Source organism: Pararge aegeria, chromosome 11 (genome assembly GCF_905163445.1).
Source record: "Pararge aegeria chromosome 11, ilParAegt1.1, whole genome shotgun sequence".
Classification (NCBI taxonomy): Eukaryota; Metazoa; Arthropoda; class Insecta; order Lepidoptera; family Nymphalidae; genus Pararge; species Pararge aegeria.
In genome coordinates this window covers 6,320,004-6,347,444 of record NC_053190.1, presented here as the reverse complement: position 1 = coordinate 6,347,444, position 27,441 = coordinate 6,320,004, and the positions used below count along the sequence as shown (strand labels likewise).

Here is a 27,441-nt window from a genome sequence, read left to right as displayed (position 1 = left end):
TAATCTAATCTCTATCATTTGTATACAGTCATGTCTCCTTTTCTTATATACTTTACTTGTGGTTTTAAAAAATGTAATTTAACTTTGAAATGTAGTACTTATGGAAATAACATTGAAAGGTTGTTTATTTTTTCCTTTTGTACTAAAGAAATAACGATGGAATCATCATCATCATCATCACATAAAACCATTACTGGCCCACTACGGGGCACGTGTCGCCTCCCACAATGACCTTCTCATTATGGGAGGCGACCCGTGTCCTGTTTACTAGTTCCCAAAGTAAAAAAATATTTGCCTTTTAATTCCAGAAACATGGCACCAGCTATCACTGTCACTAAAGTGTTGACAAAACAAAAAATGCTTTATAACAACTACAGTCCTAAGGAACATGATGCAAAAGACTGCATAACCAACGGTTTTGAACCACACAAAACTATAGATTATTATGATGAAGCGCTACCGAAAAATGATCCAAAATTTCTTGCACCCGTAAGGAGATGGGAAAAGCGTGTGGGTTTCTTGACCCCACTGCGATGGATTAACATTATAGTTATATCGTTATTTCATATAATAACTTTGGCATACTGTGTACACCTATTATTATCGGGTGCACTACCTAAGTGGCAGACCGTTCTATTCGGTAAGTAGATTCTGCGGGTACTTTTACAAATAACTACTCCCTACCTCACCTTGATTATCTAATAGAAGTATGGGTGCTGCAAAAACAGACTTAAAATGTCTACAAATCATTCAAAATAAAATTATAAATTAACTATAAATTTCTAACACCAACAAAAAGTATTTATACCGAAACTAAATTAATGAACATACAACAACTATAATACATGTATTCTTATAAAAAAAATTAAATCCTACTACTAATTTACAACTAAAAAGGAGCATGGATCACAACTTCGTAGTGCTAATAACATTTGCTTAAACAAACCACGAACAAATTACGGTAAGTAAACATAAGCTTTGAAGGAGCATTAATGTATAATAAATTACCTAACGACATTAAAATAGAACAAAATTTCAATATTTTTAAGAAAAAAATTAAAACCTTTGTAATTGACAAAATCTGAGTGCGGTTCTGGCCATGTATGACAGTATAAGGTATTTATTTATAATTTTACTCTCACGTTTTTTATATAATTTCTGATTGTTTTGTACGTGCCGTTGTTTTTAGTTTTAATATTACCTACATAAAATAAGTAATCATAGAGTGAAATTGTAATTTCTTTTGAGAAAAATAAACGTCTTTAACCACAATAAGTTCTATACAATCGTTACGTTCTAATTTTTTGTTCTTACTAATCAATTAGAATTTTCTTAAATATTCACAAATCTTCTACCCATCGGCTGCGCTGTAAGAATGTATTCCTGACGTCTATTCAACCGTTGTATAATAAGGGCTATAAAATCGAATAACATGAGTGTTTTAATACCTAATTATCAACAGTTGCATACAAAACTTTATCTACACCCATAATTTGAATCCTCTGTAAAATAATCTGAAACAGTTAGCTTACTGGTAACATTAAAACAGCCAGTCTTATTAAACTAATATAGTCCATTACGTATATATATACTACTCAATGGATGAACGTGTGATTTACACTACGATATTAGCTACTGATTAATATACTTTATGACTATTCACCAATTATTATTACTCCTACCTGGGATAGGTCAGCATAGGTCATACTCTACCATCTTGCCAACACGCGTGTTACATTATAATATATACCGATGTTGGCAACACTTGTTTATTGGACGTTTAATTTAGCGCAAAATGATGAAAATCATTCGATGGGGGACGAATAAATAATAAACATATTTTTACGCGGACCAAAAACACTTACAGTGTTACAGCATACAATGAATGCGTTTATAATTTTCTAATTGTACTAGTGTTTTTAACAACACTTGAAGGAATTATCAAATTTTTATAACTTTAAAATGCATATACAAATTTACGGAAAGAAGCTACGGCTTTCTTATTATTATTTTAATTGGGAAAGCGCTCACGCCGCCATTGTCAGAGAGTCGTAAGTTCAAATCCTGTCGGTTCCCAACATTTTTATGGAGATTCTGTAGAAAATAATAATTGTGAGTAAAAGTGCCTCCGCTACGCTAGTACGTACCATCGCGTATGTCGTTAGGGTACCATTAAGTTTTAAAATCTACTCTTTTGATGTATATCAACGGTTTTGATGATGAGTTTTATCAATCTTTTGACAGAAACCTTTCTTGGAGGTGTGAGCGGGTTTGGCGTAACTGCAGGCGCTCATCGGTACTGGACGCACCGATCATTCAAAGCTACTACTCCACTTAAAATCATATTCATGCTCTGTTTTGCCTTATCGGGTCAGGTATGATTAACCACTATCTGCCTTACGTCACTTCACTAAAATCTTTAAATACAGTCAAAATTTTCCTTTAATGCTGAAAGAAATCATTTTGAAACATGTGATAAAATCGCTACTTACCGATACGGCCGCCTTTTGTATCCTGCTTCATTCTTCATCTGTTTGTTCTTTTTTTTGTCTCGTTTTTCTGAGTGGTGTTCAAATAAAGAGTAGAAATAAATAAATAAAATCGGGTTCAGTTACTGAACATGACTAAGAAGACATTTTCGCCAAGGGGAAAGGATTTTTTGTCCTTTCCCCGTTAATTTTCGTCCACTCCTAGAGCATGGACAAATGGGTAGTAAAAATAGCCTGCACGGCAGCATAGATTTTTTTCCTCTCTAGATTTTTTTTGGCACTGACGGCATAATTCCTTATAAAACCTAGGCAATGACCATATCTATAATGTCTGGTTTCCGATTGGGCAGAAATTTTAAATTCTTTCCATTTTTTTTTCTTTTTGTAAATCTAATGACAATGCATTGAACTCATAATTATAGAGCTGGTAAGTAGGCATGGGAACGCCGTAATAAAACGACACAACCCCTCTGAATAAGAACTCGTTTCAGTCGTATTGACAAGACTATATAATTCCATACTTTAAATTTTTAATTTTTTTCATGGCAAAGTCCCTTATTTTTAATTTGCAATGGTTGTATCGGACACTTACCGACTAAACCCCACGGTGTTCAAACACGTCGCCTAGTGACTGGGTGCAATGCCGGCAGATCAGAATTATCATCACCCTAAGGGAATACAACAGAGAATAGGCAGCAACGTTCTCTCTGCTACTACTACTATCTACTGCCATCACCAACCAGTCTGCCCATGTTATGGGCAAGCTTTTGTGACGGCCGACTGGCGCAGTGGGCAGCGACCCTGCTATGTGAGTCCAAGGCCGTGGGTTCGATTCCCACAACTGGAAAATGTTTGTGTGATGAAAATAAGTGTTTTTCAGTGTCTGGGTGTTTATCTGCATATTATAAGTATTTATTCATAAAAATATTCATCAGTCATCTTAGTACCCATAACCCAAGCTACGCTTACTTTGGGGCTAGATGGCGATGTGTGTATTGTCGTAGTATATTTATTTATTTAGTCCAGCAGCGAACTGTTATAGGCCATTGATTGTACCTGCTTGTTGAAGTTCACACAGAAATTGTGTGAACTGCTTACGCTTACACATTTCAGAACAATATGTTTAATTGGGTGAGAGACCATCGCGTCCATCACAAAAGGTCTGAGACGATAGCGGACCCGCACGATGCGCGACGAGGATTCTTTTTCGCCCATGTCGGCTGGCTTTTGATGAAAAAACACCCCCTTGTCGTCAAAGAAGGAAATCAACTTGACATGAGTGACATTCTCAACGATCCAGTGGTCCAGTTTCATTCTAAGTAAGTCTCCCAACTATAGACTAGATAGATAAATATTGCAGTAAATAGTATTGAAAATCATAATGTCTATGTCAGCAGCCAGTTTTTCACGACTTTACGTAACGATAAGAGTCTTGTATTTGGAACATTCGTATTTATTAGTGTATTACAAATAAGAGCGGCAGCAGAATACAAAGAAAATGCTTAATGTTAAAATGTTGTTGTTCTCGTTTCAGATACTTCTACTTTTTTAAACTAACGATGTGTATTATCCTACCTACTATACTTAAAGTGCTATTATGGAATGAAATCTGGAAGTTCGCCATAGCAACTACGTTTTTCCGATACCTATTAAGCGTCAACTTCACGTGGTCTGTGAACAGCTTTGCACATCTCTGGGGAAACAAGCCCTATGATAAGTAAGTTTACATGTGATAACCTTCATCCGCAGCCTTTTAACGGCCCACTGTTGGGCATAGGCCACCTCTCCATAGGAGAGACGGTTTTAGAGCATAGAACCACCGCTCCAATACGGTTTGTATGGGTACTTTAACGACTATTATCTAACAAGACTATTAAATAATAGTAAGTGATTATTATAAAGGGGACGTGCGGCGGAACCAGTTTCCTAACTGCGGGCTGGTACTGCTAATTCCTAGACAGGAAAACTCAAAACCTGACAATTACTGGCCCAACCTTCGAACCCAAGGCTTCGTGATCCGTATTCCGTAGTTCAGAGTGCCAACCAATAGACGGAAAATATTAGGAACTCCTGTTTAAGAATCTTAAACAGTGCATTTAATCGTAGCAGAGGACGTTGTCTAGACTTTTGTAAGACCACCTTTGTAATCGATTCCTACTATTTTTTTTTTTATTCCACAAGTTACACCTTGTACCTACTGCAATCTGACATCTGCTCGTATGTGAAGATGGTTGCGGAGTAACCTCATTTTGAAATATAAATTAAAATAAAATTCCATCTTGATATGATGATTATTTTATTTAGTTTTATTTTATTAAGTACAAAGGTTATTTTTGTTTATAAATATCAATAACTAATTTCTATTTTAATTTTTTTCATTTTATTAATTTATGTTTCAGAAATATAATGCCCGTTGAAAGTTGGAAAGTGTCATTTTTTGCAATGGGAGAAGGCTGGCACAACTATCACCACACCTTTCCATGGGACTACAAAGCGGCGGAGCTCTCTTATTTTCTGAACGTTACTACGATGTACATAGACTTGTTTGCAGCCCTGGGATGGGCATATGACTTGAAGAAGGCATCGCCATCTCTTATCGATGCTATTGTAAAGAAAAAAGGACAGAAAATTTATTAAATAAGAAATGTTTAAAATGTGAATATGGAATTGTTAATTTTCAACATTGATTTTTGTTATGTAGCTATCTTCTTTATGGGTGATATGGTTATTACCTATGGTAAAAGTCCATCAGTCGCAATCATAAGATATTCTTAAAAAAACCAAATAAAATTAGTTGTAAAAACGATGTTTTTTTTTTTAAACGGATTCAACCACTTTAAGGTTCTCTTGCTGATTTGTCAATAAATTATAAAATCAATGGATAATTACAAAAATCTAGGTACATATGTCTATAACCAAATTCTGTAGGCCCTACTGTACAGCGGATATTTTAAAATTTGTTTTTGGAGGGCACCAAATCCATAATCGATACTGAAGCCAAAACTGTAATTTTTCATTTTTCCCTGTCTGTATCTTGGCCGTAACTAAAGAGTGATTTCAAATTTTCATGCAGGTACTTATGTACTTAATGTAATTCATGTAGGTACACATTTTTTTTTAATTGGGTGAGGATTGTTAATAAATTAAAATGCGATTTTTAAATACGTAAGTATTTTTTGTGGAAATCACATACAATTTTGACATTTCATTTATCACAAAACGAAACTACATATTCTATATTTCCTAATCTAGACAACAGGCAAATCATCGAAGGACTTTTTACACATAAACGCGTAAGCGACGAGCTATGCAAGGCGCTAAAAAACGTTCATACCTCAAACAAAAACAAACTATATATACTTTTTATTTCCTAAACAGTCATAAAATTAGCTCATCTAAATTGTAAAGTATATTTTATACATAGAAAAAAATTATGTTAAAATAAATAAAAACAAATTAATAACGATTATCTTCATTTGGGTAGGTAGGTTTATATACATTTATTTCTTTTTAATATTTATAAAACACAATTTACAATAAAAATTGTTTTCATTGAAAACAGGTGAAACATAGACAAACGGTCGCAGTAAGCTTTAAATAATATGTGTTTATACTCTACTGTAACATATTGCAATTTCATTTATAATATAACTTATTCTCTAAGAAAAACATTTTTTTACACGTGGCCTTTAGTAACTATTTATTAATGACCTTTTAGAAGTAAAATGCTCTGACCTACCGTTTCCAGTGTGCGCGGGTCATTAGTCTACAGATCCTCCGCGAAACTTATCTAATTTTAATAACTTTATTCACAGAATTAAGATAATATGTTCTGTGACATTAAAATCTGTTTAGCACTTTTTTAAGAACATCACTAACTCAGGATTTCTTCCAAAATTTCAAATAGGCAGTCTTTATAAAACTTATATTTATATAAGAAAGTAAAATTTGTGCGAAAAAATACAAAATACAAAATAAAAACCATTGTAGATATTGAACGAAGAGATTGCAATATTTAACATCATAATAACACAACGTTAAAGCCTTTAATTTCTTTCAAATTATCGAAAAATCTGCCTCACTCCTCCTCACTCATCTTGCAATTAATTCGAGCAACGACAATTTTTCGATGTAAATACCTAATTAGGCAAATCGCCTACACAGTTTGGCTACCATTCAGTCTAGAATCGTGAAGCGGTCCTCGCACGGATTCCAGTCGCGCTTCGCGCATGTTTTTACAATAATACCTATGACACATACCTTCTAGAAATTCAGAGGAAATCATGTTTTTCTGGAGATAGTAATACTTGAATATAAATAAATCTAAATAGGTATCACGAAAAAAATCAGTCATCAGTTGTGTCTTTAACTGTTGATGCTTACTATAAATAGATAGGAATAATGGTTTAGAAAATATTACAGTTTACACCCTGCTTTCCGAGTCGCAGCCAAGTCGCGGTTTGATTCCCACAACTGGAAATTTTTGTGTGATGAACATGGCTGTTTTTCAGTGTCTGGGTGTTTATATGTATATTACAAGTATTTATGTATTATTCATTAAAAAATATTCATCAGTCAACTTAGTACCCATAACACAAGCTACGCTTACTTTGGTGCTAGACGGCGATGCGTATTGTCATAGTATATTTATTTATTAATTAATTATTTAACTGGTACTGTGCAAGTTAAGGGCTTTTTATGAAAATGTTAACATTTTATAACCGATCACCGAAAAGTACTTTGGCTCAATCTTTGCAATAATTAAATACTGGAATTAAATACTTTTGGCCTAATTAATTGCCATGAAGAACTTAGTTCACCTAAAATGGCACACAAGACTTTGGCACGCTAAACCCGTATTTTATGCTATAGGGCTGGATTCGATTTTATGGAAAGGAACAATCACTTCCTACACCTTTCCGGTTGTATTGATTTATTCACATTCAATTATTCAGACTTTGTTATTTAGATTAGCCAGCTTGACCCGACTCTGATCTAAGAAAGCCGTTTGAATATTTTTATATTAAGCCTTGTTTACCTACAGTCCTTCAGGTTTATTTTTTACAAAATAGGGGTAGCACGTAAAAGCTTTATTAATCAATAGCTGGCATCAATACAAATAAATATTATAAGTTAGTGTCATCATTATCATGAACACATCACGGGTTTCCTATTACAATGAGAAGGGGTTAAGGCCATAGTCCACCACGCTGGCCCAGTGCTGATTGGCGGACTCCACACACCCTTGAGAACATTATATTGGACTCTCAGGCAGCCAGGTTTTCTGACGATGTTATCCTTCACCATTGAAGCAAGAGATATTTTAATTAATAAAAACGCACATAACTTCGAAAAGTTAGCTGGGATTCGAACTCTGCCCTCTGAAAGCTGAAGTTGGGCTCCGACCCAATGTGCTATCACCGCTTGTTTTTAGGTAGTGTAGTAGACAAAAATCGTCAGGTTTCCTAGATATATGCCAATGTAGTTTAATGGTGGTATGAGCGTATGAATTGTCTTTAAAATATTGTTAGATGGTAATCCAGCATAGATCAACTAGCGATCAAAGTCAATTTTTATTGTTTATTCAAAGTAGGTGTGTCTGATTTCTTAGGTATAACTTTTCTTACCAACTTTAGGCTTTTAAGGTACCACTAACACAAAGGTACTACTAATTAGTACTATTAATTTATTATGTCAGCTGTAGATTTATAAAGGATATATATATATATATACTATATATTTTTTTTTAATTGGGGAGTTGCACCATGTTTTTCGGTCATGGTTGCTAAGATCCCAACAGATCCAAATGCTACCTTTCTCAGGAGTTTCTATTTGATTATAATAATATACACACATACACATAATATACATTAAATATCCTATACCTGGAACAGAATCAGTCATCAATTGAGTAGACATCATGAATATCTGATTCAGATTTATGTATTTCAATGATTTTGGCTTCTTTTAATGGTCTAACATTTTCATCTTTTGGAAATTTACGTTTTAAACTTAATCCTTTTTTTGTGATGGCAGCTTCATTTTGGTCATCACATGATATTTTCCTCCTCTTTGTTTTTGTAATTACTTGATCAAAATCAGAGGAATCTTCATCAAAGTCTGTATAAACTGGGACAGAGCGACCACTTCTTGTTGAGCGGAGTGGCTGCACTCTTGTTGATTCAATAATCTGTATTGGTAATGGCCAAGCGAGCAAATTGACAGACTGTCTTGCTTGTCGATAATTGTTTAATGACATTACTTTTATGTATGCTGCAAGTGTCCTCGCTTTTTCTGCTGGTGTTAGGGTGTTTGGTAAAAGACTCCAAGGCATTCGTCTATCTTTGACATTTAAATATCTTCTCTTCATTATAACCTTCGAAGGTGATTTGCAGGCACTATCATCTTCCTGTAACATTCAAATATAATGACAGTTATTTTAAGCTAGATGTAGTAAGAACCGTTCTTATTGGTTCTAAGACTGCGCCCCATACTTTTTGCTGGTTCTACTTTGGTAAATTAGCACCAGGTTTCAGATGTAATCAGAATTCTTTCATGGTAATGTATAATTTGGTTAGCAACAATTGTATTTAAAAATCTTACAAATCATATTTTGTTGTACTTAGTGTTGTAATTTATTATTTTGTTTTTCTAGATACATATTAAATTATAGCTTCCATATCATATCATACTAGAAATATATACTAAACAATTTACCAGCTTTAATGATTCATCATCTTGAACTGTTGTCTTTGAGAATTGGAGAGCTTTCAGTAAATCTACCATTTCTTGCTTACTTAAATTATCTTCGTCCAATCCATATTCTAAAAAAAATGCAATGTTAATGCATCTATAAAAACATTATAATTAAAGAGAAAACATCGAAAACACTTAATATTCTTGTATTTTGTGTTAATACCTAAATTTGACACCTTTTATTAGATTCTGATTTCAAAACTGATAATTGACTTTTCTCTAATATTTGTACACTATTTAGCATGTGTTAAATGTAAAATTATAATTAATGATAGTTATACTTGACAGCTCTTAAAATAGTGCCATCCTTTTCATTGTTTGAAAAGGGATTTAAGCACTGCTTGTGAACTACAGCATCAGCACCAATATTTTATTTACCATCCCCTAAATAAGAACAACGATTCTGACAAATAAATGAATATTTATTTATATTTATTGAGGCTGATGGGTGCCTTGACATGCAATTTAAACGTACTTACCGCCTAATTGATTTTTTAAAGTTTTGATTTCTTGATCGTAGCTATCGTCTGAAGATAATACCGATTCCATAATAGAATCAAGATTACTTTACTCTAAATAAAATTAATATACATTATTTAGGACAGACCATTAGAATTTCAAAACAAAGTAACCCAATTAATGTAATTTTAGTAGATATTTCGGAAAAATAAAAAAACAGCGAATAGAATATCTCCAATTGGATTAAATAAGTCCAACAAATAATATAAACTGAGGCCAGTACAGTATAGAAAATTTCTGATTATATTTAATACTTAAATGAAGGTAACTTATATTATTATTTTTTCTCTTTTGTAAATAATCAATTTGATTATTGACAACCTGTTAACTGTCAAACTGAGAAATTCATTTAAACAATAAACAACTTCGTGCTTTTTCCACAGATATTGCTGTAGCTCCTTTATAGAGTTTGTTTCTAAGAGCAATGAAAAATAAATAGAATCCGGACTTCATCTTATTCATTTTTTTAAGTTGTTTGACTATACATATGTGAGTGAAACAATAATTAATGTTAAAATTTTTTGAATTTGTTTGGCTAATATGAGGAACTGTTGTTTAGAATTGGATATATTTTTTTATTGGAAGTATCGCTATATAACTGTTGCAAAAAAATATTTTTTTTCACAAATTCCGATGCGTGCGTAGCGTGACCGCTAAACATTACGCCAAAACGATGCAAGTATGACGTAATAGTTTCTTAAAAGTTCTAAAAAACAGTCCGCGATAACATATGACTATTTTGTTAAGGTTGGATCATTCGCGGACGAAGTCGCGAGGGTCCACTAGTGCATTAATAAACCAATCTTAAACAGACTACATTGTACAAAACATCTTACGTACCTTCACTATTGTATATACCTACCGACATAAAATATGTTAAATAAATAAAGTGAAGTTAGAAACGCCTAATGTATTTAATTTCAGCTTTTTTTAGCTCATAGCTTCTTTTTCATCTTTAAATATTATGCATATTTAAAGATGAAAAAGAAGGAGAAAGGAAGTCTTTATTGCACATACAAATATAAAACCAGGTTAACAAAAAAATAAGCTTTTTGTAAGCTGATTAAAAATGATTACTGGTACATTATACTGTGGTATATAACAAAGGACTACCTCTACACTCCATACAAAGGACTCATCATTACTGTCAAAAAAGTTCAATTGAAAGTCAACGAAATATCTAACTAGACTTTCAATATCAAAATTGATATGTAATCTAATCTCTAATGTTTAGAAAGGTTTACTTAAAATCCTTAGTAATACTCGTGTGAATATTTGTTAATTTTGTTGAATGGAATGGTATTTTGCACAACGATAAAGCTGAACCTGGATACGACATATTTATATACTTTAATTTCGTTATCAAGATGTTAATCCCGTAGGATAATATCCAATGTAGTTTCATGTAAGGCAAACAATGTTGAGGGTGGAAGATAGGCTGGGAACTTAACACTACACCCACATAAAATGTCGTTGATATTCTTAGGTAATTGATTCCTTATTATCAATTAAAGCCATGACGGAAGTCAAAGAGGATACCAACACCTATGAGCCCTAGTGTCCAGCACAACGAATTGAAATAACACTATGTTTGACGTTGGAATAAAATTTATAAATAAAAAATAAAAATAGTCTATGGTACGGAGTTTGTCTGTGATGTGTGTATTTTGTAAATTTTTTCAATTTTTTTAATTTTTAGGAAATATGTATTTTCTGAATTAACTTTTTGTACAGGAATTTTCCTAAGACATATAAACATGACAACTACATTCAACAAATCGCCAGTATCAATAAATTAGGCTCCTAATTATTATCAAGTCCAAAATGGAAGAAGAGCTCAGGTGTATATGTAAAGAATTCTACAGGGAACCAGTTCTGCTTCCCTGTGGGCATGCATTGTGTCGCGTATGTGCCGTTTCCCTTCAGATTCATGTTAGTGATAGCGATAATGCGTCTGCATTGAATACAGACTACCAAGAAGCAGACAAAGCATCTGTGTCGAGTGAGACTGACAGTGGTGTAGTTTGTGGATCAAGGCCTAATAGTTACGCAGGGACCCCAGCCGCGGCAGTTTACCCCGCCGCAGTATTTAATATAACGTGTCCATTGTGCGGTAAGCAAGCATTTTTAGACGAGAATGGAGCTGAAGGGCTACCCCCTTTCCGTGTTATGCGAACTATCGTTGAACGCTTCGGTGGTGTTACTGTTGCCCCGGCTGCTGAGGAAGCGTGCCAAATGTGTGAAGGTGAAAAGCGAGTGGCCATAGTTCGTTGTGAGCAGTGTTCTGTGCGTTATTGTGCCAGCTGTAGAGATGCCTGGCATCCAATTAGAGGGCCGTTGGCTCAACACGAGCTTAGAGCTTTGGGGACTATATGCACTGACCATGGTTCACCGCCCGTCCTTTACTGCAACACTTGCCTACTTCCTATTTGTCAACGATGTCTAGCAGAGAGACACTCCTCACATGAAACACAACATCTATCTAGTGCAGCTAGAACACAAAAGGTATATATGACATGTTAAATTTAAGAAATGTATAAGTGTGTTAAATGGTCTATTATATTGGTAGTAAATAAAAATTAAATACATAATAATGATGATAAAATTAAATCAAAAATCAAAAAATCAAAATTGTTTATTACATTTCAAGATACTTGATACAACAGTTGTCGGAGCCCCCTTTTAAGCTTGTAATTGCCTGTACCAGGGGAAAAATTAAATAAATTTATCGAATAGTAAAATAATTACAGGGAGTTTACATCTTCCCTTTTCAACTTACATGCATAATATGAAGTTAAGTGAATATATGTAGTTAAATGAATATCTTAATGCGGGTTTATGACTTTTTCCTCTATCTAAGTCCATAAGTGGGGTGTCGATTTAGTTATATATAATCACTATCTTTGCCTATTAATGTCCTACCACTGGGCACAAGTCTCTTCTCTCTCTCTCTCCTACAGGAGTCTGGGACCTGTAGACCATATGTATAGCAGCAAGATAGACTCTAGATGCTGTTTGACGGCCGACTGGCACAGTGGGCAGCGACTGACTACTGAGTCCAAGGCTGTGGGTTCGATTCCCACAACTGGAAAATGATTCTGTGATGAACAGGAATGTTTTTCAGTGTCTGGGTGTTTTATATGTATATTACAAGTATTTATTTATATTATTCATAAAAAAAAAAACATCAGATATCTTAGTACCCATAACACAAGCTATGCTTACTTTGGGACTAGATGGCGGTGTGCGTATTGTTGTAGTATATTTATTTATTTATTTATTGTTATTCAAATTGGAAGAATTTAAAAATTATTATCACAGTTTAAGTGATCATAGCCCACCCGGCCGACAGTACATATCAATTTTGACAGCTTAACAGATTTGGTTTACACTAATTGAACAATAAAAGTGTGTTAATTAATATTCAATTATTTAAATACTCAAGATATCAGGATTTTACTTTATGTATTGTTGAATATTCATTTCTTATATACAATTGCAGACTGAATTATCACAAACCCTCCATCAACTCTCTGAAGAAGCCAAAGCAATGACTGAATGTATACAACTAGTCAAAGGATCAGGAGATAAAATTAACGTATGTACTACTTATAAAATTATATGGCTGTCCCAGGGCTATGCTAATCAAATTTAAAAAAAAAACATTAGAATTGTTACTAAATTACTATTTGGTAAAAAATTGGGTTGCAAAGTAATAAAATTTAAATTTCCTTATTTAACTGACCCAGGGCCTTTGGGGCAACAGGATGTCACTGCATCAGTGCATAAATAAGTGCAGTGTATAATCAATCTAGATCTTTATTTTACTTGCAGGAATCTTGCGAAGAATTAGAAAGGCAAATTGATCAAGCATGCTTGGAAATTACACGTGCTGTTGAAAGAAGGAGAGATGAGTTAATTAGAGCAGCACGAAACACAAAAACAGAAGCTGTAGCAAACATGAGATCATTTATGTCACAGGCTGCACAAAAAGTTCATGAAGCCACTGCATTATTACATTTTTCAATAGAAGCCTTAAAAGAATCGGACCATGCAGCATTTTTGCAGGTTGTTTTATTATACTAGTGTACTTTGTGTGATAAAAGAGTTCAATGTTACTAAAATATTAAAACCATCGCCTATGGCTCTAGCTTAATATTTACTCTTAAACCAAGCTAAAATACATTTGTTTGTCAAATTTATACCGCACAAATGTTTAAAATCAGCAGCAAAGATAAACAATTGAATTACTGTTTGTGAATAGACACTCTATATAAGTTCTTAGAATTAAAGTTCAAAAGATTCTGAATTACAATAATTCACTTATCAAGTCTGTTTTAAATTTAAACCATTTCAATAAATATTAGAATGTTTTTTAAATAAATTTTATTTTACAGGTGGGTAAAATTCTGACTGCTCGAGCACAAGACACAGCATCAGGACTAAGACTGTCGCTGGAGACACCCCCAGCTCCGCCTGCTCTAACACTTGACATTGAGCCTGTGCTACGAACCGTCAAAGTTATAAATTTTGTTGAATGCATACGTAAGTGTATTACCAATCTTACAAATCTATCACTCTCGTGTTGCTATGAACAGCAAGATAGGTTAATGGTGGTGGATATTTGGAGATGAGATGAAGATTTGTTTTGTATGAAATGTAGATACGGTAAACCAGAATACAGTTGACTAAGGGAATATAAAGGAAATGCGCAGTATCATACTCTGTACTACCAGAACCATCTATTGCAATCACCAATCTGTCTGGTCACTGTGGTGATTATGGACAGACCCTCCCCTTGAGAGAGGCCTATAATCAAGCAGTGGGCTGTTATTAACGTAACAGGGGGGGGTCACGGGTGGGCAGCCTGGAAATCTCACAGAAAATGAATCGATAAATACAGTTAAGACTTCAGTATCGATTATAGAGGGCCCTCTAAAAAAAACACAAAACAGGTCGGACAATTTGACCTAATAAAACCTCACTTACCCGACTAGACCAGAAGCTGGGTACGCCCATGTATTAGCTATTAATGATTCGTTGTCTACATACTACTGTACCTGCAGTATGCATTGTGTGTTAATAACAGCCAATGACTGTTTAGAACAATAGTTTCCCATGTGGTTTGTTCCAAAGACAAATTGATAGGACGATGGGTCAAGAAGTTTTTTTGTAAATTTACTTGGTTTTTATGAATTGATTTCTAACGTTATATGAAGAAAAACAACTTTATAAAAAATTCAATACATATATTTCTTTAATTAACCAACATTGGAATGCAGCTCCAGAAAAGGAAATGAAAACACCAGGTATACTATGGTAGATTTTTTCTTACAAAATCTTTATTGTGTAATTTATGGTCAATCCAATGACTTTTTTTATCCCATAAAATATGCATGAAAGGGTAGTTTGTTAAAATGAAGAAATATAGCATAGTGAAAAGCAAATTATTCAGATCTGTTATATAGAATTTTAGCTTATGCTTGCAACTTCAGCCGCGTTTTTAGCTCTTTTTTTACAAAGATCGCGGGAACCGTTAGTTTTCCCAGGTTACTTTAATCATGTATCACATAACTTTTATGTAGCTTTACTCAGTATTTTTGTTAAATAAAAAAGTCGAACTTAGGCCTTCTGATTTCGGGACCACCCGATTTCCCATCTGAGCAATTATAAAATTGTAATTATTATCTTGTGAAATTTACCTTTGTATTCTAATGATATTGTTTCATTGCAACACATGTTTGATAAATGAAATTTGATGTTATCTAAATGTAATAAAAGTAAAATCTAGCGAGATCAATTTATCGCCGGTTAGGATTTAAATTTAACTAGCATTATAATTTACACTTCTTTGTTATTTTTTTTAAATTAATCTTATTTTTGAACGAGACGATCGGTTGTCATTCTCCGATTGGTTAACGCCGGTAGTCGCATAACGGCGGGAACCAATCAAATTGCTTGAATTCTACCTGGACGCTATGAGTTTTGGTGGGAAATTGGGTTTTCCTCTTGGCGGGTTGGATCGTTCTTTAGAGAGTTATGAAGTGAATTGCGAGGTTGTAAAACGATAAGTTCATATTGTCATAGTTTTATAAAGTAAATTAATAAAGTGATATTTGTATGGTATGTTTATTTGCATCTTTTCGTGGCCTCATCGCTATCCTACTAAAGTTATAATACGCCTTCGAAACCCCCTAGTATAGTAAATTTCATAAGAGTCGTTTCCAAGATTCAGATTGTATATGACGAAGGTATGCGTAAAAAGATGTGCATGAGTGGTCATTCTCCATGAGCTCTTACTGCATCGTAATTATTGGAAATAAGACTATATATGCGTGATATCATTTTACAATAAATCGTTGCGTAATCACACGTGCATACACATATATGGCTAGGATGCGAGCAGATTTAATCCAGAACACGGCGGAAGTCGGGCCTAAGTTGGCAACGTCTTTCTACGCCATATCTCAAGAAAAAGAGGTTCATTTGATGTTAGTTTGATGTCTACTGCCATCTTCACGTTCTCACTGACATTCTGTCATTATTACTCTTTTTAGTGCATGTGCCAGTATTGGTGCTTCCAACGTATGTTGCCAACCTCTATACCGAATACGCCCAAGTCAACTAACTTGACGTTTTGTTCGCTTCGCGACACATATACAGTGTTAAAAAAAAAGTTCCAGAAAGCTCTCGGCCTGTAGTTATTTGAATCAAAACCAACATCGTTTGTTCTAAGACTTGTTTTTTAGATCGGTAGTTTGTGAAATATTCAATATTTTTACATAGATACTCTACTTGTTACTACTCTGTGATGTAACACCTAAACGACTCTATCGTGCGGTCACTGACCCGACTACGCGTCGTCGAATCACGTGTATTTGGTTCCACAGTGTAATGTTACTTTACAGAAATAACATGATCATATTTTTTTTTTGTATGAAATAAATTAATTCAGAGTTTAAAATAGCCGTAAAACAGTTAGTTTAATTAATAGGCACAACAAGTCCGAGAGCTTTCTGGTAATTTTTAATTAACCCTGTATATTATACAAGAATTGTTCAAGGTCCTTCATTTAAAGGTATTATATAAGTAAAGATAGCCTTGTTTAAATAGTAAGTAGTATACGTATGTTTGTGTATGAACCCAGCGCCTGGCGCTCCTGAAATGGCGGTGGAAGCGTGCGCGGCGCGTGGCTGTTCGTGTACGTTGGCGTGGCGTGCGCCGCACGTACCACGAGCCGTACGCGGATACGTCCTGGAACTCGACGACGGCCTGGGCGGACCGTTCCGGGTATACTTTCACCTCTAACTCAATTATTAATTAATTTTTAGGGTTCCGTACCCAAAGGGTAAAACGATGCCTTTATAATAAGTTATCTTTTTATGTACACTCAATTTATTAAATAGGATTATCTATTACAATTGCCATATACATTCATTATTATTAAGCCATTACCTTAGTCTCCTCTACGAATGAGAATGCGCATGGGTAGACTTTACATGCCTTTGAGAACATTGTGGAGACCACACAGGCATGCAGGTTCCTTCAAGATAATTTCTTTCGACGTTAAAGCAAGTGAAATTAATTAATTACCTGTTTAAAACACACATAATTAATAAATTATCTAATGGTGTATGAAGGATACTTCTTTATTCTATTTGTGGGCAAAGCCTCCGATTGGGACGGGTCTTTAGTTTAGGTCGTTGTATACTCCCACGTCTGGGAAGTATACAACGGGTAACAGAATAACGAAATAATGTTGAAGCATGCATAGGTATATTTCATAAGGAATCAAAAATATTGTAAAAATTTAAATTACAAGAAGCATATAAATTTTTTTGTACAAACAAATTCAAAACATTCTTAGTGTTTACTTATGACAACCCTATTAGAAGACAAAAGACCGATACGCGCATAGTACCTACGCGACGATGATTTTAATCATCAATATTAGGGATGTATCAGATTTGTTTCAGTAAAAACTATGGCAGTTGTTTACTCAAAAACGATTAGGTTTTCGTTTTCACAGGTAAGGCTCAGAGACCGTACACAACGTACCTCTAAAGCCGTGCTGGGATCCGAACTCGGCCTCCCGAAATTGAAGTCGAAGTACTACCCACTTTCAGCTTTAATGTAGTCTCTACGTTAAAATACTCACGAGTTTTTTAATTTTAATAGGAGTTTTGGACAATTTTGGTTATCGTTTAACCCTCCGCTGCAGCTTATATAACTGAGTTATCCTTTTATTGCAGGAAGTGTACTGCGGGCGTGAAACTGTGTGCACCATCGACGGATTACACTACGCCTCGCTTTACAGTGCCCGTGTTAAAGCCTTCAACGGCGCGGGAGAAGGGCCCTACAGTGAAGTCATCGGTCTACAGACATCACCGGGTACGGGAAATATAGCACGCAATATAGACAAAACTAAAACGTTATGAGAAATTACCTTTTTTTTTCTTAACTGTCTACTAAAGTAAAAAAAATGTTTCAACACTCTTTAAGGTAATGCGTGTTTATAAATATTGATAAATAATGAAAACGTGCATACATAAAGATAAACTCTTTCTATGTATTCTTTTTCTTTTTTATTTCATAACAAAATATATATAAGGCAATTTTTTTCCAAAACATTTATACGTACTTACCTACTTTCTGTAATTATACGTATTTTTTAATACTTAACCCTTTAATCAAATGGATTCAGACACTGGAAATATATGTAAGTTATTTTTAATCAATAAATAAGTAATATAGGGCTTCGATGATTTAAATACAATAAGTTTTATTGCTACGAGTATAAGCGTGGAGAAGGACAATATATAACTGCGAAACTCTACATTTTAGCAGAGTATAATTTGCATACATAATTAGCAGAAAATAAAACAAAAATATTTTATATATTCTCAAGTAAATCTCAACTCTTATTTGCCTTGCCAATTGATTATTTTGCTAAACGAGGAATACTGAAAATAGCGGTTCAAGTTATCACATATTTTGGACCCTCATTATTTTAACGGTAGTGTTTGATACTCAAAATACCAAAACAACAAATAAAAATATTTTTTTGATAAGTAATCTCCTTGGTTGGCATTTTTCTCGCATGTGTTCGCCCAGTACCGCAATTTCGATTTATCTCGAAGAAGGTTGTCGATACATGGATATATTTAGTGCAATGCCACGTTGAGCTAGTAACTATAAGCTCGCTCACAATAGACAAGTCGATTTCGAATATCAAACTCCATGTTGTCTAAGTAAAATGGGCCTAATGCCACTCGTTTTTGAGTCGCAAATCCTGTATGTACCTACTTCTGATAATAATTTTACCAACGTTCTGTTAAAAGCCCAAGCTAGAGAATTGTAGGCAAATTTGAGCTTTAAAACAATGCAGGCATTTTCATACTTGAATCCTCCTCCTCCTCGACGGCGTCCTAGCAAATCCTTTACTAAGGCTACTGGTGTGTGCAGTGGCGTGGTTCACGTGGGACGCGCGGTGCGCGGGCGCCGAGGGTGGGCTGAGCGTGGACGCGGAGGGGCTCCGTGCGCGTGCGTCCGGCTGGCAGCCGCGCGTGGCACTGGCAGACCAGCCGCTGGCACGCGGCGTGCACTACTGGCGCCTACGCCTCGACCACTACGACGGCAACGCCGACCCCGCCTTCGGCATCGCGAGAGCCGACGTCGCGCGGGACAAGATGCTGGGTATGCGATGCACTTCCTACTTATTCATTACAAGCTACTAATTCACTGGTACTAGCCTCCCTTACAAGTTCCCAAGGTGCTGGAAAAGCAACCGCGCACGTGTTAACGCAGCGCCTGACAGTGGCTAGACGATAGGCGACAGTGCTGGATGTGTAACAAGTTCGGGTGTTGAGTGTGTCCATGAGCTCGATATAAGATATCAGCAGGAGTTGACTGTAACTGCGTGAAGCTAACTTAGGGCTAAATGCCGCGACAACGATCGTTTTGATCGGAATTCACTTTACTCCCGGACGTACACCCCTCATCTACTAAACAATGCAACAAAGTACCATACACATTTATCTATACATAACCAGCCAGCGGGGCAGACGGGTTTCGTAATCGATTTTGAATCGAACTATAACGTGACGAACGACTAAGACACCGGGAGGTATCCTTGCATCGTTCGAGTCCATGTAGGCTTGGGTGTAAATTATTGCCCTAACCAGGTTGCTTCTTTAATAGTTTTAAGTGACAGTTTGAGATGGTGATAAAAATAAAAAACAACCGGCTAAGTTTGTTGTGGGCTTCTTCTTAGACCAGGGCGCGTTTGGAACCCTCGTAGCTTTAGTTGAAGAATGTTAAATTCTATGTTAAATTTAACATGTAATGTACGCATCAAAAGTGCCATATATTTGCCTATTTGAATAAAGAAATATTTGACTTTGACTTTGAAATCGAAAATGCACCAATTTTAAATCAAAATACCTACCAACTCAATGTCATGAACATTGGGTTTTTAATCAAATTTGTAAAAATCCTACTCAATTTATAAAATACTAGCGTACCCAGCCCGCTTCGCCGGGCTAGATTTTGCTTTATTTTATTTAAACAATAAACTTACATCATTAAATTTTTAATTTGTCTAATTATATTATTAGACATAATTAAATCATTTCTTCTCTCCGTATTCATTATCTTCTATTCTCTTCTCGAGCGGGTGAAGATTATTATCTACACCCATGTATACCCAACAATAGAATATCATCATAGTAAATAAAAGCTGTATTTGACAGTTTGACAGTTTAAAAATAGGAGTGCTTCGTCACCAAAGTGTACAGGATTACTCGCCAGGTCAATCCGGAGATTCCCTGAAAGTTTCATTGAAATCGGTGCAGCCGTTTCGGAGCCTATACGGAACATACGCACACACTTTCTCTTTTATATATATATAGGATAGATCTGGTAAATATGATTTGATAGTTATCAAAAGTTTAATTGTGTACCCACTTTATAAATTTACTGTAACAAACGTTTTGTAGGGAGTGACGCGTTGGGGTGGGCGATGTACATCGACGGGTCGCGCTCTTGGTTCGTGCATGGCGGGGCTCATGGAGGGCGCGCGGCGGGCGGAGTGGCGGCCGGCTGTACAGTGGGCGTGCTCCTCGACCTCACACGCGGCACGTTGCGCTTCACCGTCGACGACCAACCGCAGGTGCGTACAGCGACGTGCAGCACGGGTGCACTCTGCGTACAGGTTGCTCTTCTAATAATTTTAAATGACTTTGAGAGATGGTGATAACAAAAACAAAACCACCCGGCTAAGTTTGTTGCGGGCTTCTTTTTAGACCAGGAAGCGTTTGGAACCCTCTTTAGTTTTAAGTTTACGAATGTGGTTAACGCCATCGTCTCACTACCGTGTAACTCTTATGTACGCATCAAAAGTGCCATCTATCAAATATCATCAAGTAGGCCCTACTTGAATAAAGATATTTTTGACTTTGACTTCGACTACACATATACCTACTCTACAAGACGATTCCGCCTATCCACATTACATTCGCCTTGAAATTTACTGTCGACATGGTGTCACACATACCAAATACTTCAATTACAACGTGCGAAGACAAAAACAATAATTCACAAATCCGTCTGAATGACTAGGTACACTCCGCACAGCTGATCGCATTGTGGGCTACAAAAGGTAAAATACGCCAAAGTTTGAGAACTACATACAAGTTGCACAAAATTTGCATCATATCTAGCTTATATAGCTCAAGGCCCGTATAAAGCAATCAAATATGTTTTCCAGGGTGACATTGCATTCACGGGGTTGCGGGGCGCGTTCTACCCCGCCGTGTCGCTCAACCGCGGTGTGGCGGTCACACTGCAGCCAGGATTGCCGCCGCCGCCACCCCCTCCCGACCTTGACCTTTCGAACCTCTCAATAGAATAAAATACATATAACATTGTTCCCCAACCATGTTCGTCATACACTTGCCTGAACACTATTTTGAGACTAAGCTCGGAATGATAAACTATGTCACACAAATTTCATGATTTATTCATATTTTAAGGCCTACGTCATTTCTGGTACGATTAATTTTGGAAATTATAACATTAAAACAGCACTATGAATAAGTATGTAATAAATTGTGTAGATATTTAAAAAGACAGGACATCTAACATGTAAAAAAATGTCATAAAAATATATGTATATGTATACAATCTGTAACAGAATCACGAAATAATATTAAAGGATGCATAAGTATATTTCAAAAGGAATAATATTTAAAAATATTAAATCAAAAGAAGCATATTTATTTTTCCAAACAAACGAATTCAGAACATACTAAGTGTTTACTTTTGCCAACCCTATTGAAGGCAAAAGACCGACACGCGCATAGTACCTTTGCTACGCGACGCGTACATAAAGTGACCGGAGTTACATGGATTTTAATTTTGCATGTGATGTTAAGGCTGCATCTGATTTCTTTCAGTAAAAACTATGGCAATGGCTTACTCAAAAACTATTAAGTTTTCGATTTCACAGATAAGTCTCAAAATAGTATATAATGTACCTCTAAAGCGTGTGAAGTATTATTTCGGTTTTCATTTACACGTTGTATTAGAAGAATGTGAAGTTATTTAACAGTTATTCGTTTACAGTATTAATACTTTAGATTTATGCTTGTGACATCTGCTACCATGACGTTTTCTCCCATGACGTGGCCTCGCTTCTCATTAATGTTTGCCGTAATTTATGGATGGGCCCCAAAAGTGTACCATAAATTGTTTTAAAAGCTATCAGAACGTATTTACGTTACACTGTAATTTTAATAAAACCATACTCAACTTACGTTCCATTTATAATTATTATGTTTCACGAATTGTTAATTATTAAAAATCACGACTAATTGTTGTGAAACAAAATAAATCAAAATGTCTCTGCTTATTTTGTTTAACTAATAATGTATGAGTTAAAGAAAGTAAGTAGAGACTGTTTGATACACCAATGATGAAGATTATATTTAAAATTATTGCCAAGAAAATCACTAGTTTTTATGATAAAAGAAAATAACCTATAATTTTACAATTCTTCTAATAATTAAAGAAGAGTTACTAAAAGAAAAGAGCAACTCAAACTATTTAAAAAACGCAATATCAGTAGTAACAGTGTCTACTTTATTTTTTACTATTATTAAATTTTCGAACGTTTAATCATGACCATCCAATTGTATGATATGGGTTTACATTTTAGTAAAAATTTGAAAATTAATGGCTATAACCTAATGTTTTAGAATAATACATGTGCCATTTATATTTGTGCGATGAAACGTATTCAATAAAATAAATATACGCATTAAATAATGTCCTATACGCCGTTGTATACTAATTAGGTATTAGGGTACTTAACTCTGAGACTCTTACTAACCTTGAGATTTATCTTTCAAACTTAATTCGATAAGTACTTAAAATTAACTAAATATTTAACTAAATTATTATTAAGAATAAAAACAGGGCTATGTGTTGTAAGTTAATTGTATCTATCGCTAACGAGCCGTAAATAAATTTGGAAATAAGGAAATAATAATGCCTTTCTACATTTTTTACAATAGTGTCTACACCTACAATCGGCTCAAATCTAAATAATAATTAGTTATAACTCCGCTCATAAAAATATTATTAAAAATTAAAATCGGAGCAGTAATTCTTTATTACATTAAAAAAAAAAACTTATTTTGTGTTTTAAATATTGTTAAGGGTAATACACACAAAGTGCGTGTGCGTTGCGTGTGCAGCACGTGTGCGTAACGAATAATTATCAATAATGTCATACCGGATGGTGAACAGTTTCGTTTACGACGCTTTAGGTATGCGTTGCTAGGAATGCAATCATTAATCAATCTTTACTCCATAAGACAGTCTTATAACATGTATTTTTGTTTTCCTTGTGGCTCTGATCAAATATACAATTATATATTCTAAATCGAAACTTAGAATATTGCGAATAATCCTGAATACAAATAAATCTTAAACTAAACATTTTGTGACAATCGCCACCAAATTGCTCATCAACTTTCATTGCCGATATGCTCAGAGGTTTATAATAATAGAGTTAAAAATATGCATAAAAAGTATATTCAGTTCATACGGTACGGGCAACAGGCCCTTAAAGAGGTAACCAATTACATAATTTTGGACGCAATTATGTTTAAAAAATGCCGTAAATTCCTAATACCCACACTTAATATGGATATTTTTTTTCTTTACTCTTTCCCATAGGGAATAGGCAAAAGTATATCGCCGTACAGCCATGTCTTCAGACACTCGATATATTCATTGTTGCCTTGACTTTTTATGGTATTTTGATTTAAAGCATATACTATATAATCGATTTTATTGATCTAATGTAAATAATACAAAGCGAAGCTATATTAATAATAATAAGTTGAACACATAATCATAATATATTTAAGAATAATAAATATTTTTAATTGTGCTAATTTTTTATACAAAAATCTATGAAATGAACAGAAAGGTCCTTTGCACGTTTTCGGCTATCCTAGGAAATGCCTAAACTATGCATGATGGATGCATACTATTTTAGGTGTTGCCTTGAGAAAAAAACGGTTTTAACTAGATGAATGTAACGACGTTAAACTGTAACATAACGATAAATGAAAATACTAGTGATTGGTGAAAGGTGACGTTTATTTAAAAGTATTGTCGTGCTTTTCCCAAAATTTAATGCGGTAAAAAGTGATACTACTTTTATAAAGAAAAAAAATAAATTTATTGTGACAATATTGCACAAAACTGTATGTATTATAACTATTAGACATGTACAATTAGTTGATAGATTTGTGTATTAATCGATTAGCACTGTTAACAATTTAGTTAATCCATTGTCAACGATAACACTACGGGTGTTTTAAAAATAATGTGGTAACAGAACCACTGGTTTTACATATTTGCAGTTGTTACAAGCATTGGTATTAAAGATAAAGACTTTTTAAAAACATAAACACTTAAAGCTTTATCGTCCAATGCATTATTCTATAGCAGATAAAAAAAGGTCAATAAAGCATAGGTACGTTTTTATCAAGCATTGATATAATTGTTATATCGAGTTAAGATAAACTAGCTTTATATATACTTAAACAATTGTGTTATCCAAAAATACGGTGGGGTGAACCAATTTTTTCGACTGGAGTGCCTTGTGGTGGTCTCGATGGCAATGAATAGTTTATAATTAAATGATTAAGTTGTCATGGACCTAATTTTATTTTCGTACTGCCATTAGAATGTAATAAACTTACATAGTGTTAAATGAGTAAATAACTAATCGTGTTCCATTTTGTGACGTATGGTGATGTATGAAATCGTATTCATACCCGTATTTGAGGTTTTGGGCACTTTTGAAATGTTAGCATTATGTTTATGTCACAATAATATAAAACTAACGTTTCAATGATATAATTTGAGTGTTGTCTTTTTTTGAAGGTCATGACGCTCCCGCACTTAGAGTTGTATTGCGTTGCGAAAATCTTACGAAAAACAGTCAGTCGCGTGCACTGCGTACATGCGTAAAAGCCCGTACCTGGCAATGCGTAAAAGGCAGTACCTGCCCTCATGGTTTTGAAGCTACTATTGGATTAATCCATTATTGATAATTTACCTAACTTATGCCTGAATATTGCCTGATAATCTGCATTTTGTATCGACCAATGCATACGGGTTTTAACAGGTGGTGCAAAGCCAAGAAAAATAAATAAAACTGGCCAAATGTGAGTCAGACTCGCGCGCATATAATTCCGTACCTACACAAATGCGTAGCTGTAGGGCGCGTGGGAACGTATAATACGATTTGTTATACAAATATTTATCATTAAGTATAGCAATGTAATTATATTTATTATTAATGATTTGTGTACAATATAGTAGATTCTTCTTGAACGCAGCTTAAATAAAATAGATTATATTGTTATTTCCTTGGTTGAAAGGATGTGACATAGTATACATTATTTTTTTTAGACATTTTTAAATTAAATTATTGTATAGTGTACTGCCAAATCTGGCTAAGCGAAACTATAAGCGACCGCGACTTTGTCTCATTTATATAGATGTATAATAGTAGATTGTACTACAAGGGTTTTAAACGACCCTCCTCAATCCTCGACTTAATTATCAAAAAACCATTTCGTATTACATAAAACAATTACTACTTTCTCACGTTAAGAAGGTTCGATTATGACCGGCCGTACTCAGCGTCTCATTGCTTCTCGCTTATCCAGATTCGACCGTATTTGATTCCGTTCGGACGTAATAAACCGTCGATATCATTATAGACAATATTACTAGTTATTTTAGTTAATGTAATTCTTAAAAATGTTATAACGTTTAAGTATATCTAAAATACATATAGCATAAGTCTTGTCATGTTTATGATGAATTATTATTACCTACTGTAATTGAGGTTAGATAGGCGCTAGCAACAAATTTTAATGTTATCCAAGACAATAGAATCCACAGGTTGTTTTTCATGATTTTTATACGAGCTCTATGATATTATAATTGTTTCCCTTTTTCTTTAACTTAAATATAAGATTGGTAATCAAAGTTAGCGTTTCGGTTATCAACATTCATATCGGAATATGATGTTTTTTATTGCGTGTTTTAATTTATGGCAACTTCCGATGCAGGCATGCGCGATAGATTGATGAATTTAGAGTCATAAGCTAGAGTGCTGAGTGTGTGAATAATTAATTAACAGTTGATATTAATCATTAATTAAGTATCAATTTGTTTTCGAGGATTATTAAGTTATGAATTTACTTTAAATAGTTTATGAAACATAGCATAACCGGATATTTAAACACCTATGTTATCGACATCAGTAAGTGTTAATTTTTTTTCAGAGATGGCAGCACTAGTGAATTGAAGGTTAAAGAGAGATGTCTTGTTACCGAATTTGCAAACAGCAGTTTATTATTTAAATCGGTAGATCTATTATGAAAACAGCGTAATAGGACGCGAGTCCAATCGTTGGTCTTAAAAAAATCTTGATTCAGCTTGACACGAGAATATCTTTATCTTATAGAAATCTAGTGTTGCACTATTAATTTCTTTTAAAGTCGCGTCGTTTGTTTCACGCAGTAACTAAATGATCTCTTACATATTCTATTGATATCCGGCTCGGGTTTTAGAACCCCTATTATGCTAAAGTTTCATAAACTACTATTTGTTATTGACACCATCCCTGTCAAGTGTCAACCTCGATTGTGGTCTCTCGTTACGGTAACATGATACTTTTTAGTCATTTATTACTACTATGCACGAAAATAAGCAATAAATTGAACTATTTTGTATTACTATGGGGCAACTTTCAATCATTTTCTTCTTTCCTCCAATGGGATCTTTGTGGTTTCTAGTTGCTTACATTTTTACTTTTATATCCTTTGATCAATAACGTACTACAATATGCATTCGCAACAATGTAGTAGAAAAAGTCCGGTTGTTTATTCCGTACTTATGGTTAGCTGTTGAATATTTAAAAATAAAATTAATATAACTTATAATCTGTATGTCACTACTTAAAATAAGATATTCCGTAGACTAGCGAAACTAGACTCCCAATTCAAACTCAAAGTCAAAAATATCTTTATTCAAGTAGGCCCACAGGTGGCACTTTTGATGCGTACATAAGAATTACACGGTA

General features: G+C 34.4%; 3 protein-coding genes across 4 annotated transcripts; 2 read left to right on the top strand and 1 right to left on the bottom strand.

Annotated features, from left to right (window-relative positions):
* Positions 1–312: 312 nt before the first annotated feature.
* On the top strand, positions 313–5,231 carry LOC120627396 (acyl-CoA Delta(11) desaturase-like). Its single transcript, XM_039895397.1, has 5 exons — positions 313–640; positions 2,245–2,375; positions 3,603–3,808; positions 4,024–4,206; positions 4,889–5,231. The coding sequence occupies exons 1-5, from the start codon at positions 313–315 to the stop codon at positions 5,124–5,126; spliced, it is 1,086 nt and encodes a 361-aa protein (XP_039751331.1). The 3' UTR covers positions 5,127–5,231.
* A 1,833-nt stretch (positions 5,232–7,064) lies between these two features.
* Positions 7,065–10,083, bottom strand: LOC120627288. The gene is made up of 3 exons (XM_039895232.1): positions 9,725–10,083; positions 9,207–9,313; positions 7,065–8,898 (listed from the first exon to the last, which is right to left on the bottom strand). The coding sequence occupies exons 1-3, from the start codon at positions 9,792–9,794 to the stop codon at positions 8,386–8,388; spliced, it is 690 nt and encodes a 229-aa protein (XP_039751166.1). The 5' UTR covers positions 9,795–10,083; the 3' UTR covers positions 7,065–8,385.
* Positions 10,084–11,447: 1,364 nt separating this feature from the next.
* LOC120627287 (E3 ubiquitin-protein ligase TRIM9) lies at positions 11,448–21,955 on the top strand. 2 transcript variants are annotated; one of them, XM_039895229.1, is made up of 10 exons: positions 11,448–12,269; positions 13,267–13,362; positions 13,599–13,832; positions 14,162–14,309; positions 15,047–15,073; positions 16,912–17,054; positions 18,017–18,155; positions 19,230–19,460; positions 20,762–20,934; positions 21,532–21,955. In XM_039895229.1, exons 1-10 carry the CDS (start codon positions 11,589–11,591, stop codon positions 21,673–21,675), a joined length of 2,016 nt encoding a protein of 671 aa, XP_039751163.1. In that variant the 5' UTR covers positions 11,448–11,588; the 3' UTR covers positions 21,676–21,955. The 2 variants fall into 2 exon arrangements, with proteins under 2 accessions (XP_039751163.1, XP_039751165.1); XM_039895231.1 differs by lacking the exon at positions 15,047–15,073.
* The last annotated feature ends 5,486 nt before the right edge of the window (positions 21,956–27,441 follow it).

Bases quoted from the DNA above. Each gene is read 5' to 3' on its own strand.
- LOC120627396 (XM_039895397.1), top strand. From the start codon at position 313: ATGGCACCAGCTATCACTGTCACTAAAGTGTTGACAAAACAAAAAATG. The intron at 2,376-3,602 runs GTATGATTAACC...TACACATTTCAG, and splicing joins GTTTTGCCTTATCGGGTCAG to AACAATATGTTTAATTGGGT. The intron at 4,207-4,888 runs GTAAGTTTACAT...TTTATGTTTCAG, and splicing joins GGAAACAAGCCCTATGATAA to AAATATAATGCCCGTTGAAA.
- LOC120627288 (XM_039895232.1), bottom strand. From the start codon at position 9,794: ATGGAATCGGTATTATCTTCAGACGATAGCTACGATCAAGAAATCAAA. The intron at 9,314-9,724 runs GTAAGTACGTTT...CATTTTTTTTAG, and splicing joins TTTAAAAAATCAATTAGGCG to AATATGGATTGGACGAAGAT. The intron at 8,899-9,206 runs GTAAATTGTTTA...TGAATGTTACAG, and splicing joins ATGATGAATCATTAAAGCTG to GAAGATGATAGTGCCTGCAA.
- LOC120627287 (XM_039895229.1), top strand. From the start codon at position 11,589: ATGGAAGAAGAGCTCAGGTGTATATGTAAAGAATTCTACAGGGAACCA. The intron at 17,055-18,016 runs GTATACTTTCAC...CTTTTATTGCAG, and splicing joins GCCTGGGCGGACCGTTCCGG to GAAGTGTACTGCGGGCGTGA. The intron at 18,156-19,229 runs GTACGGGAAATA...TGGTGTGTGCAG, and splicing joins CGGTCTACAGACATCACCGG to TGGCGTGGTTCACGTGGGAC.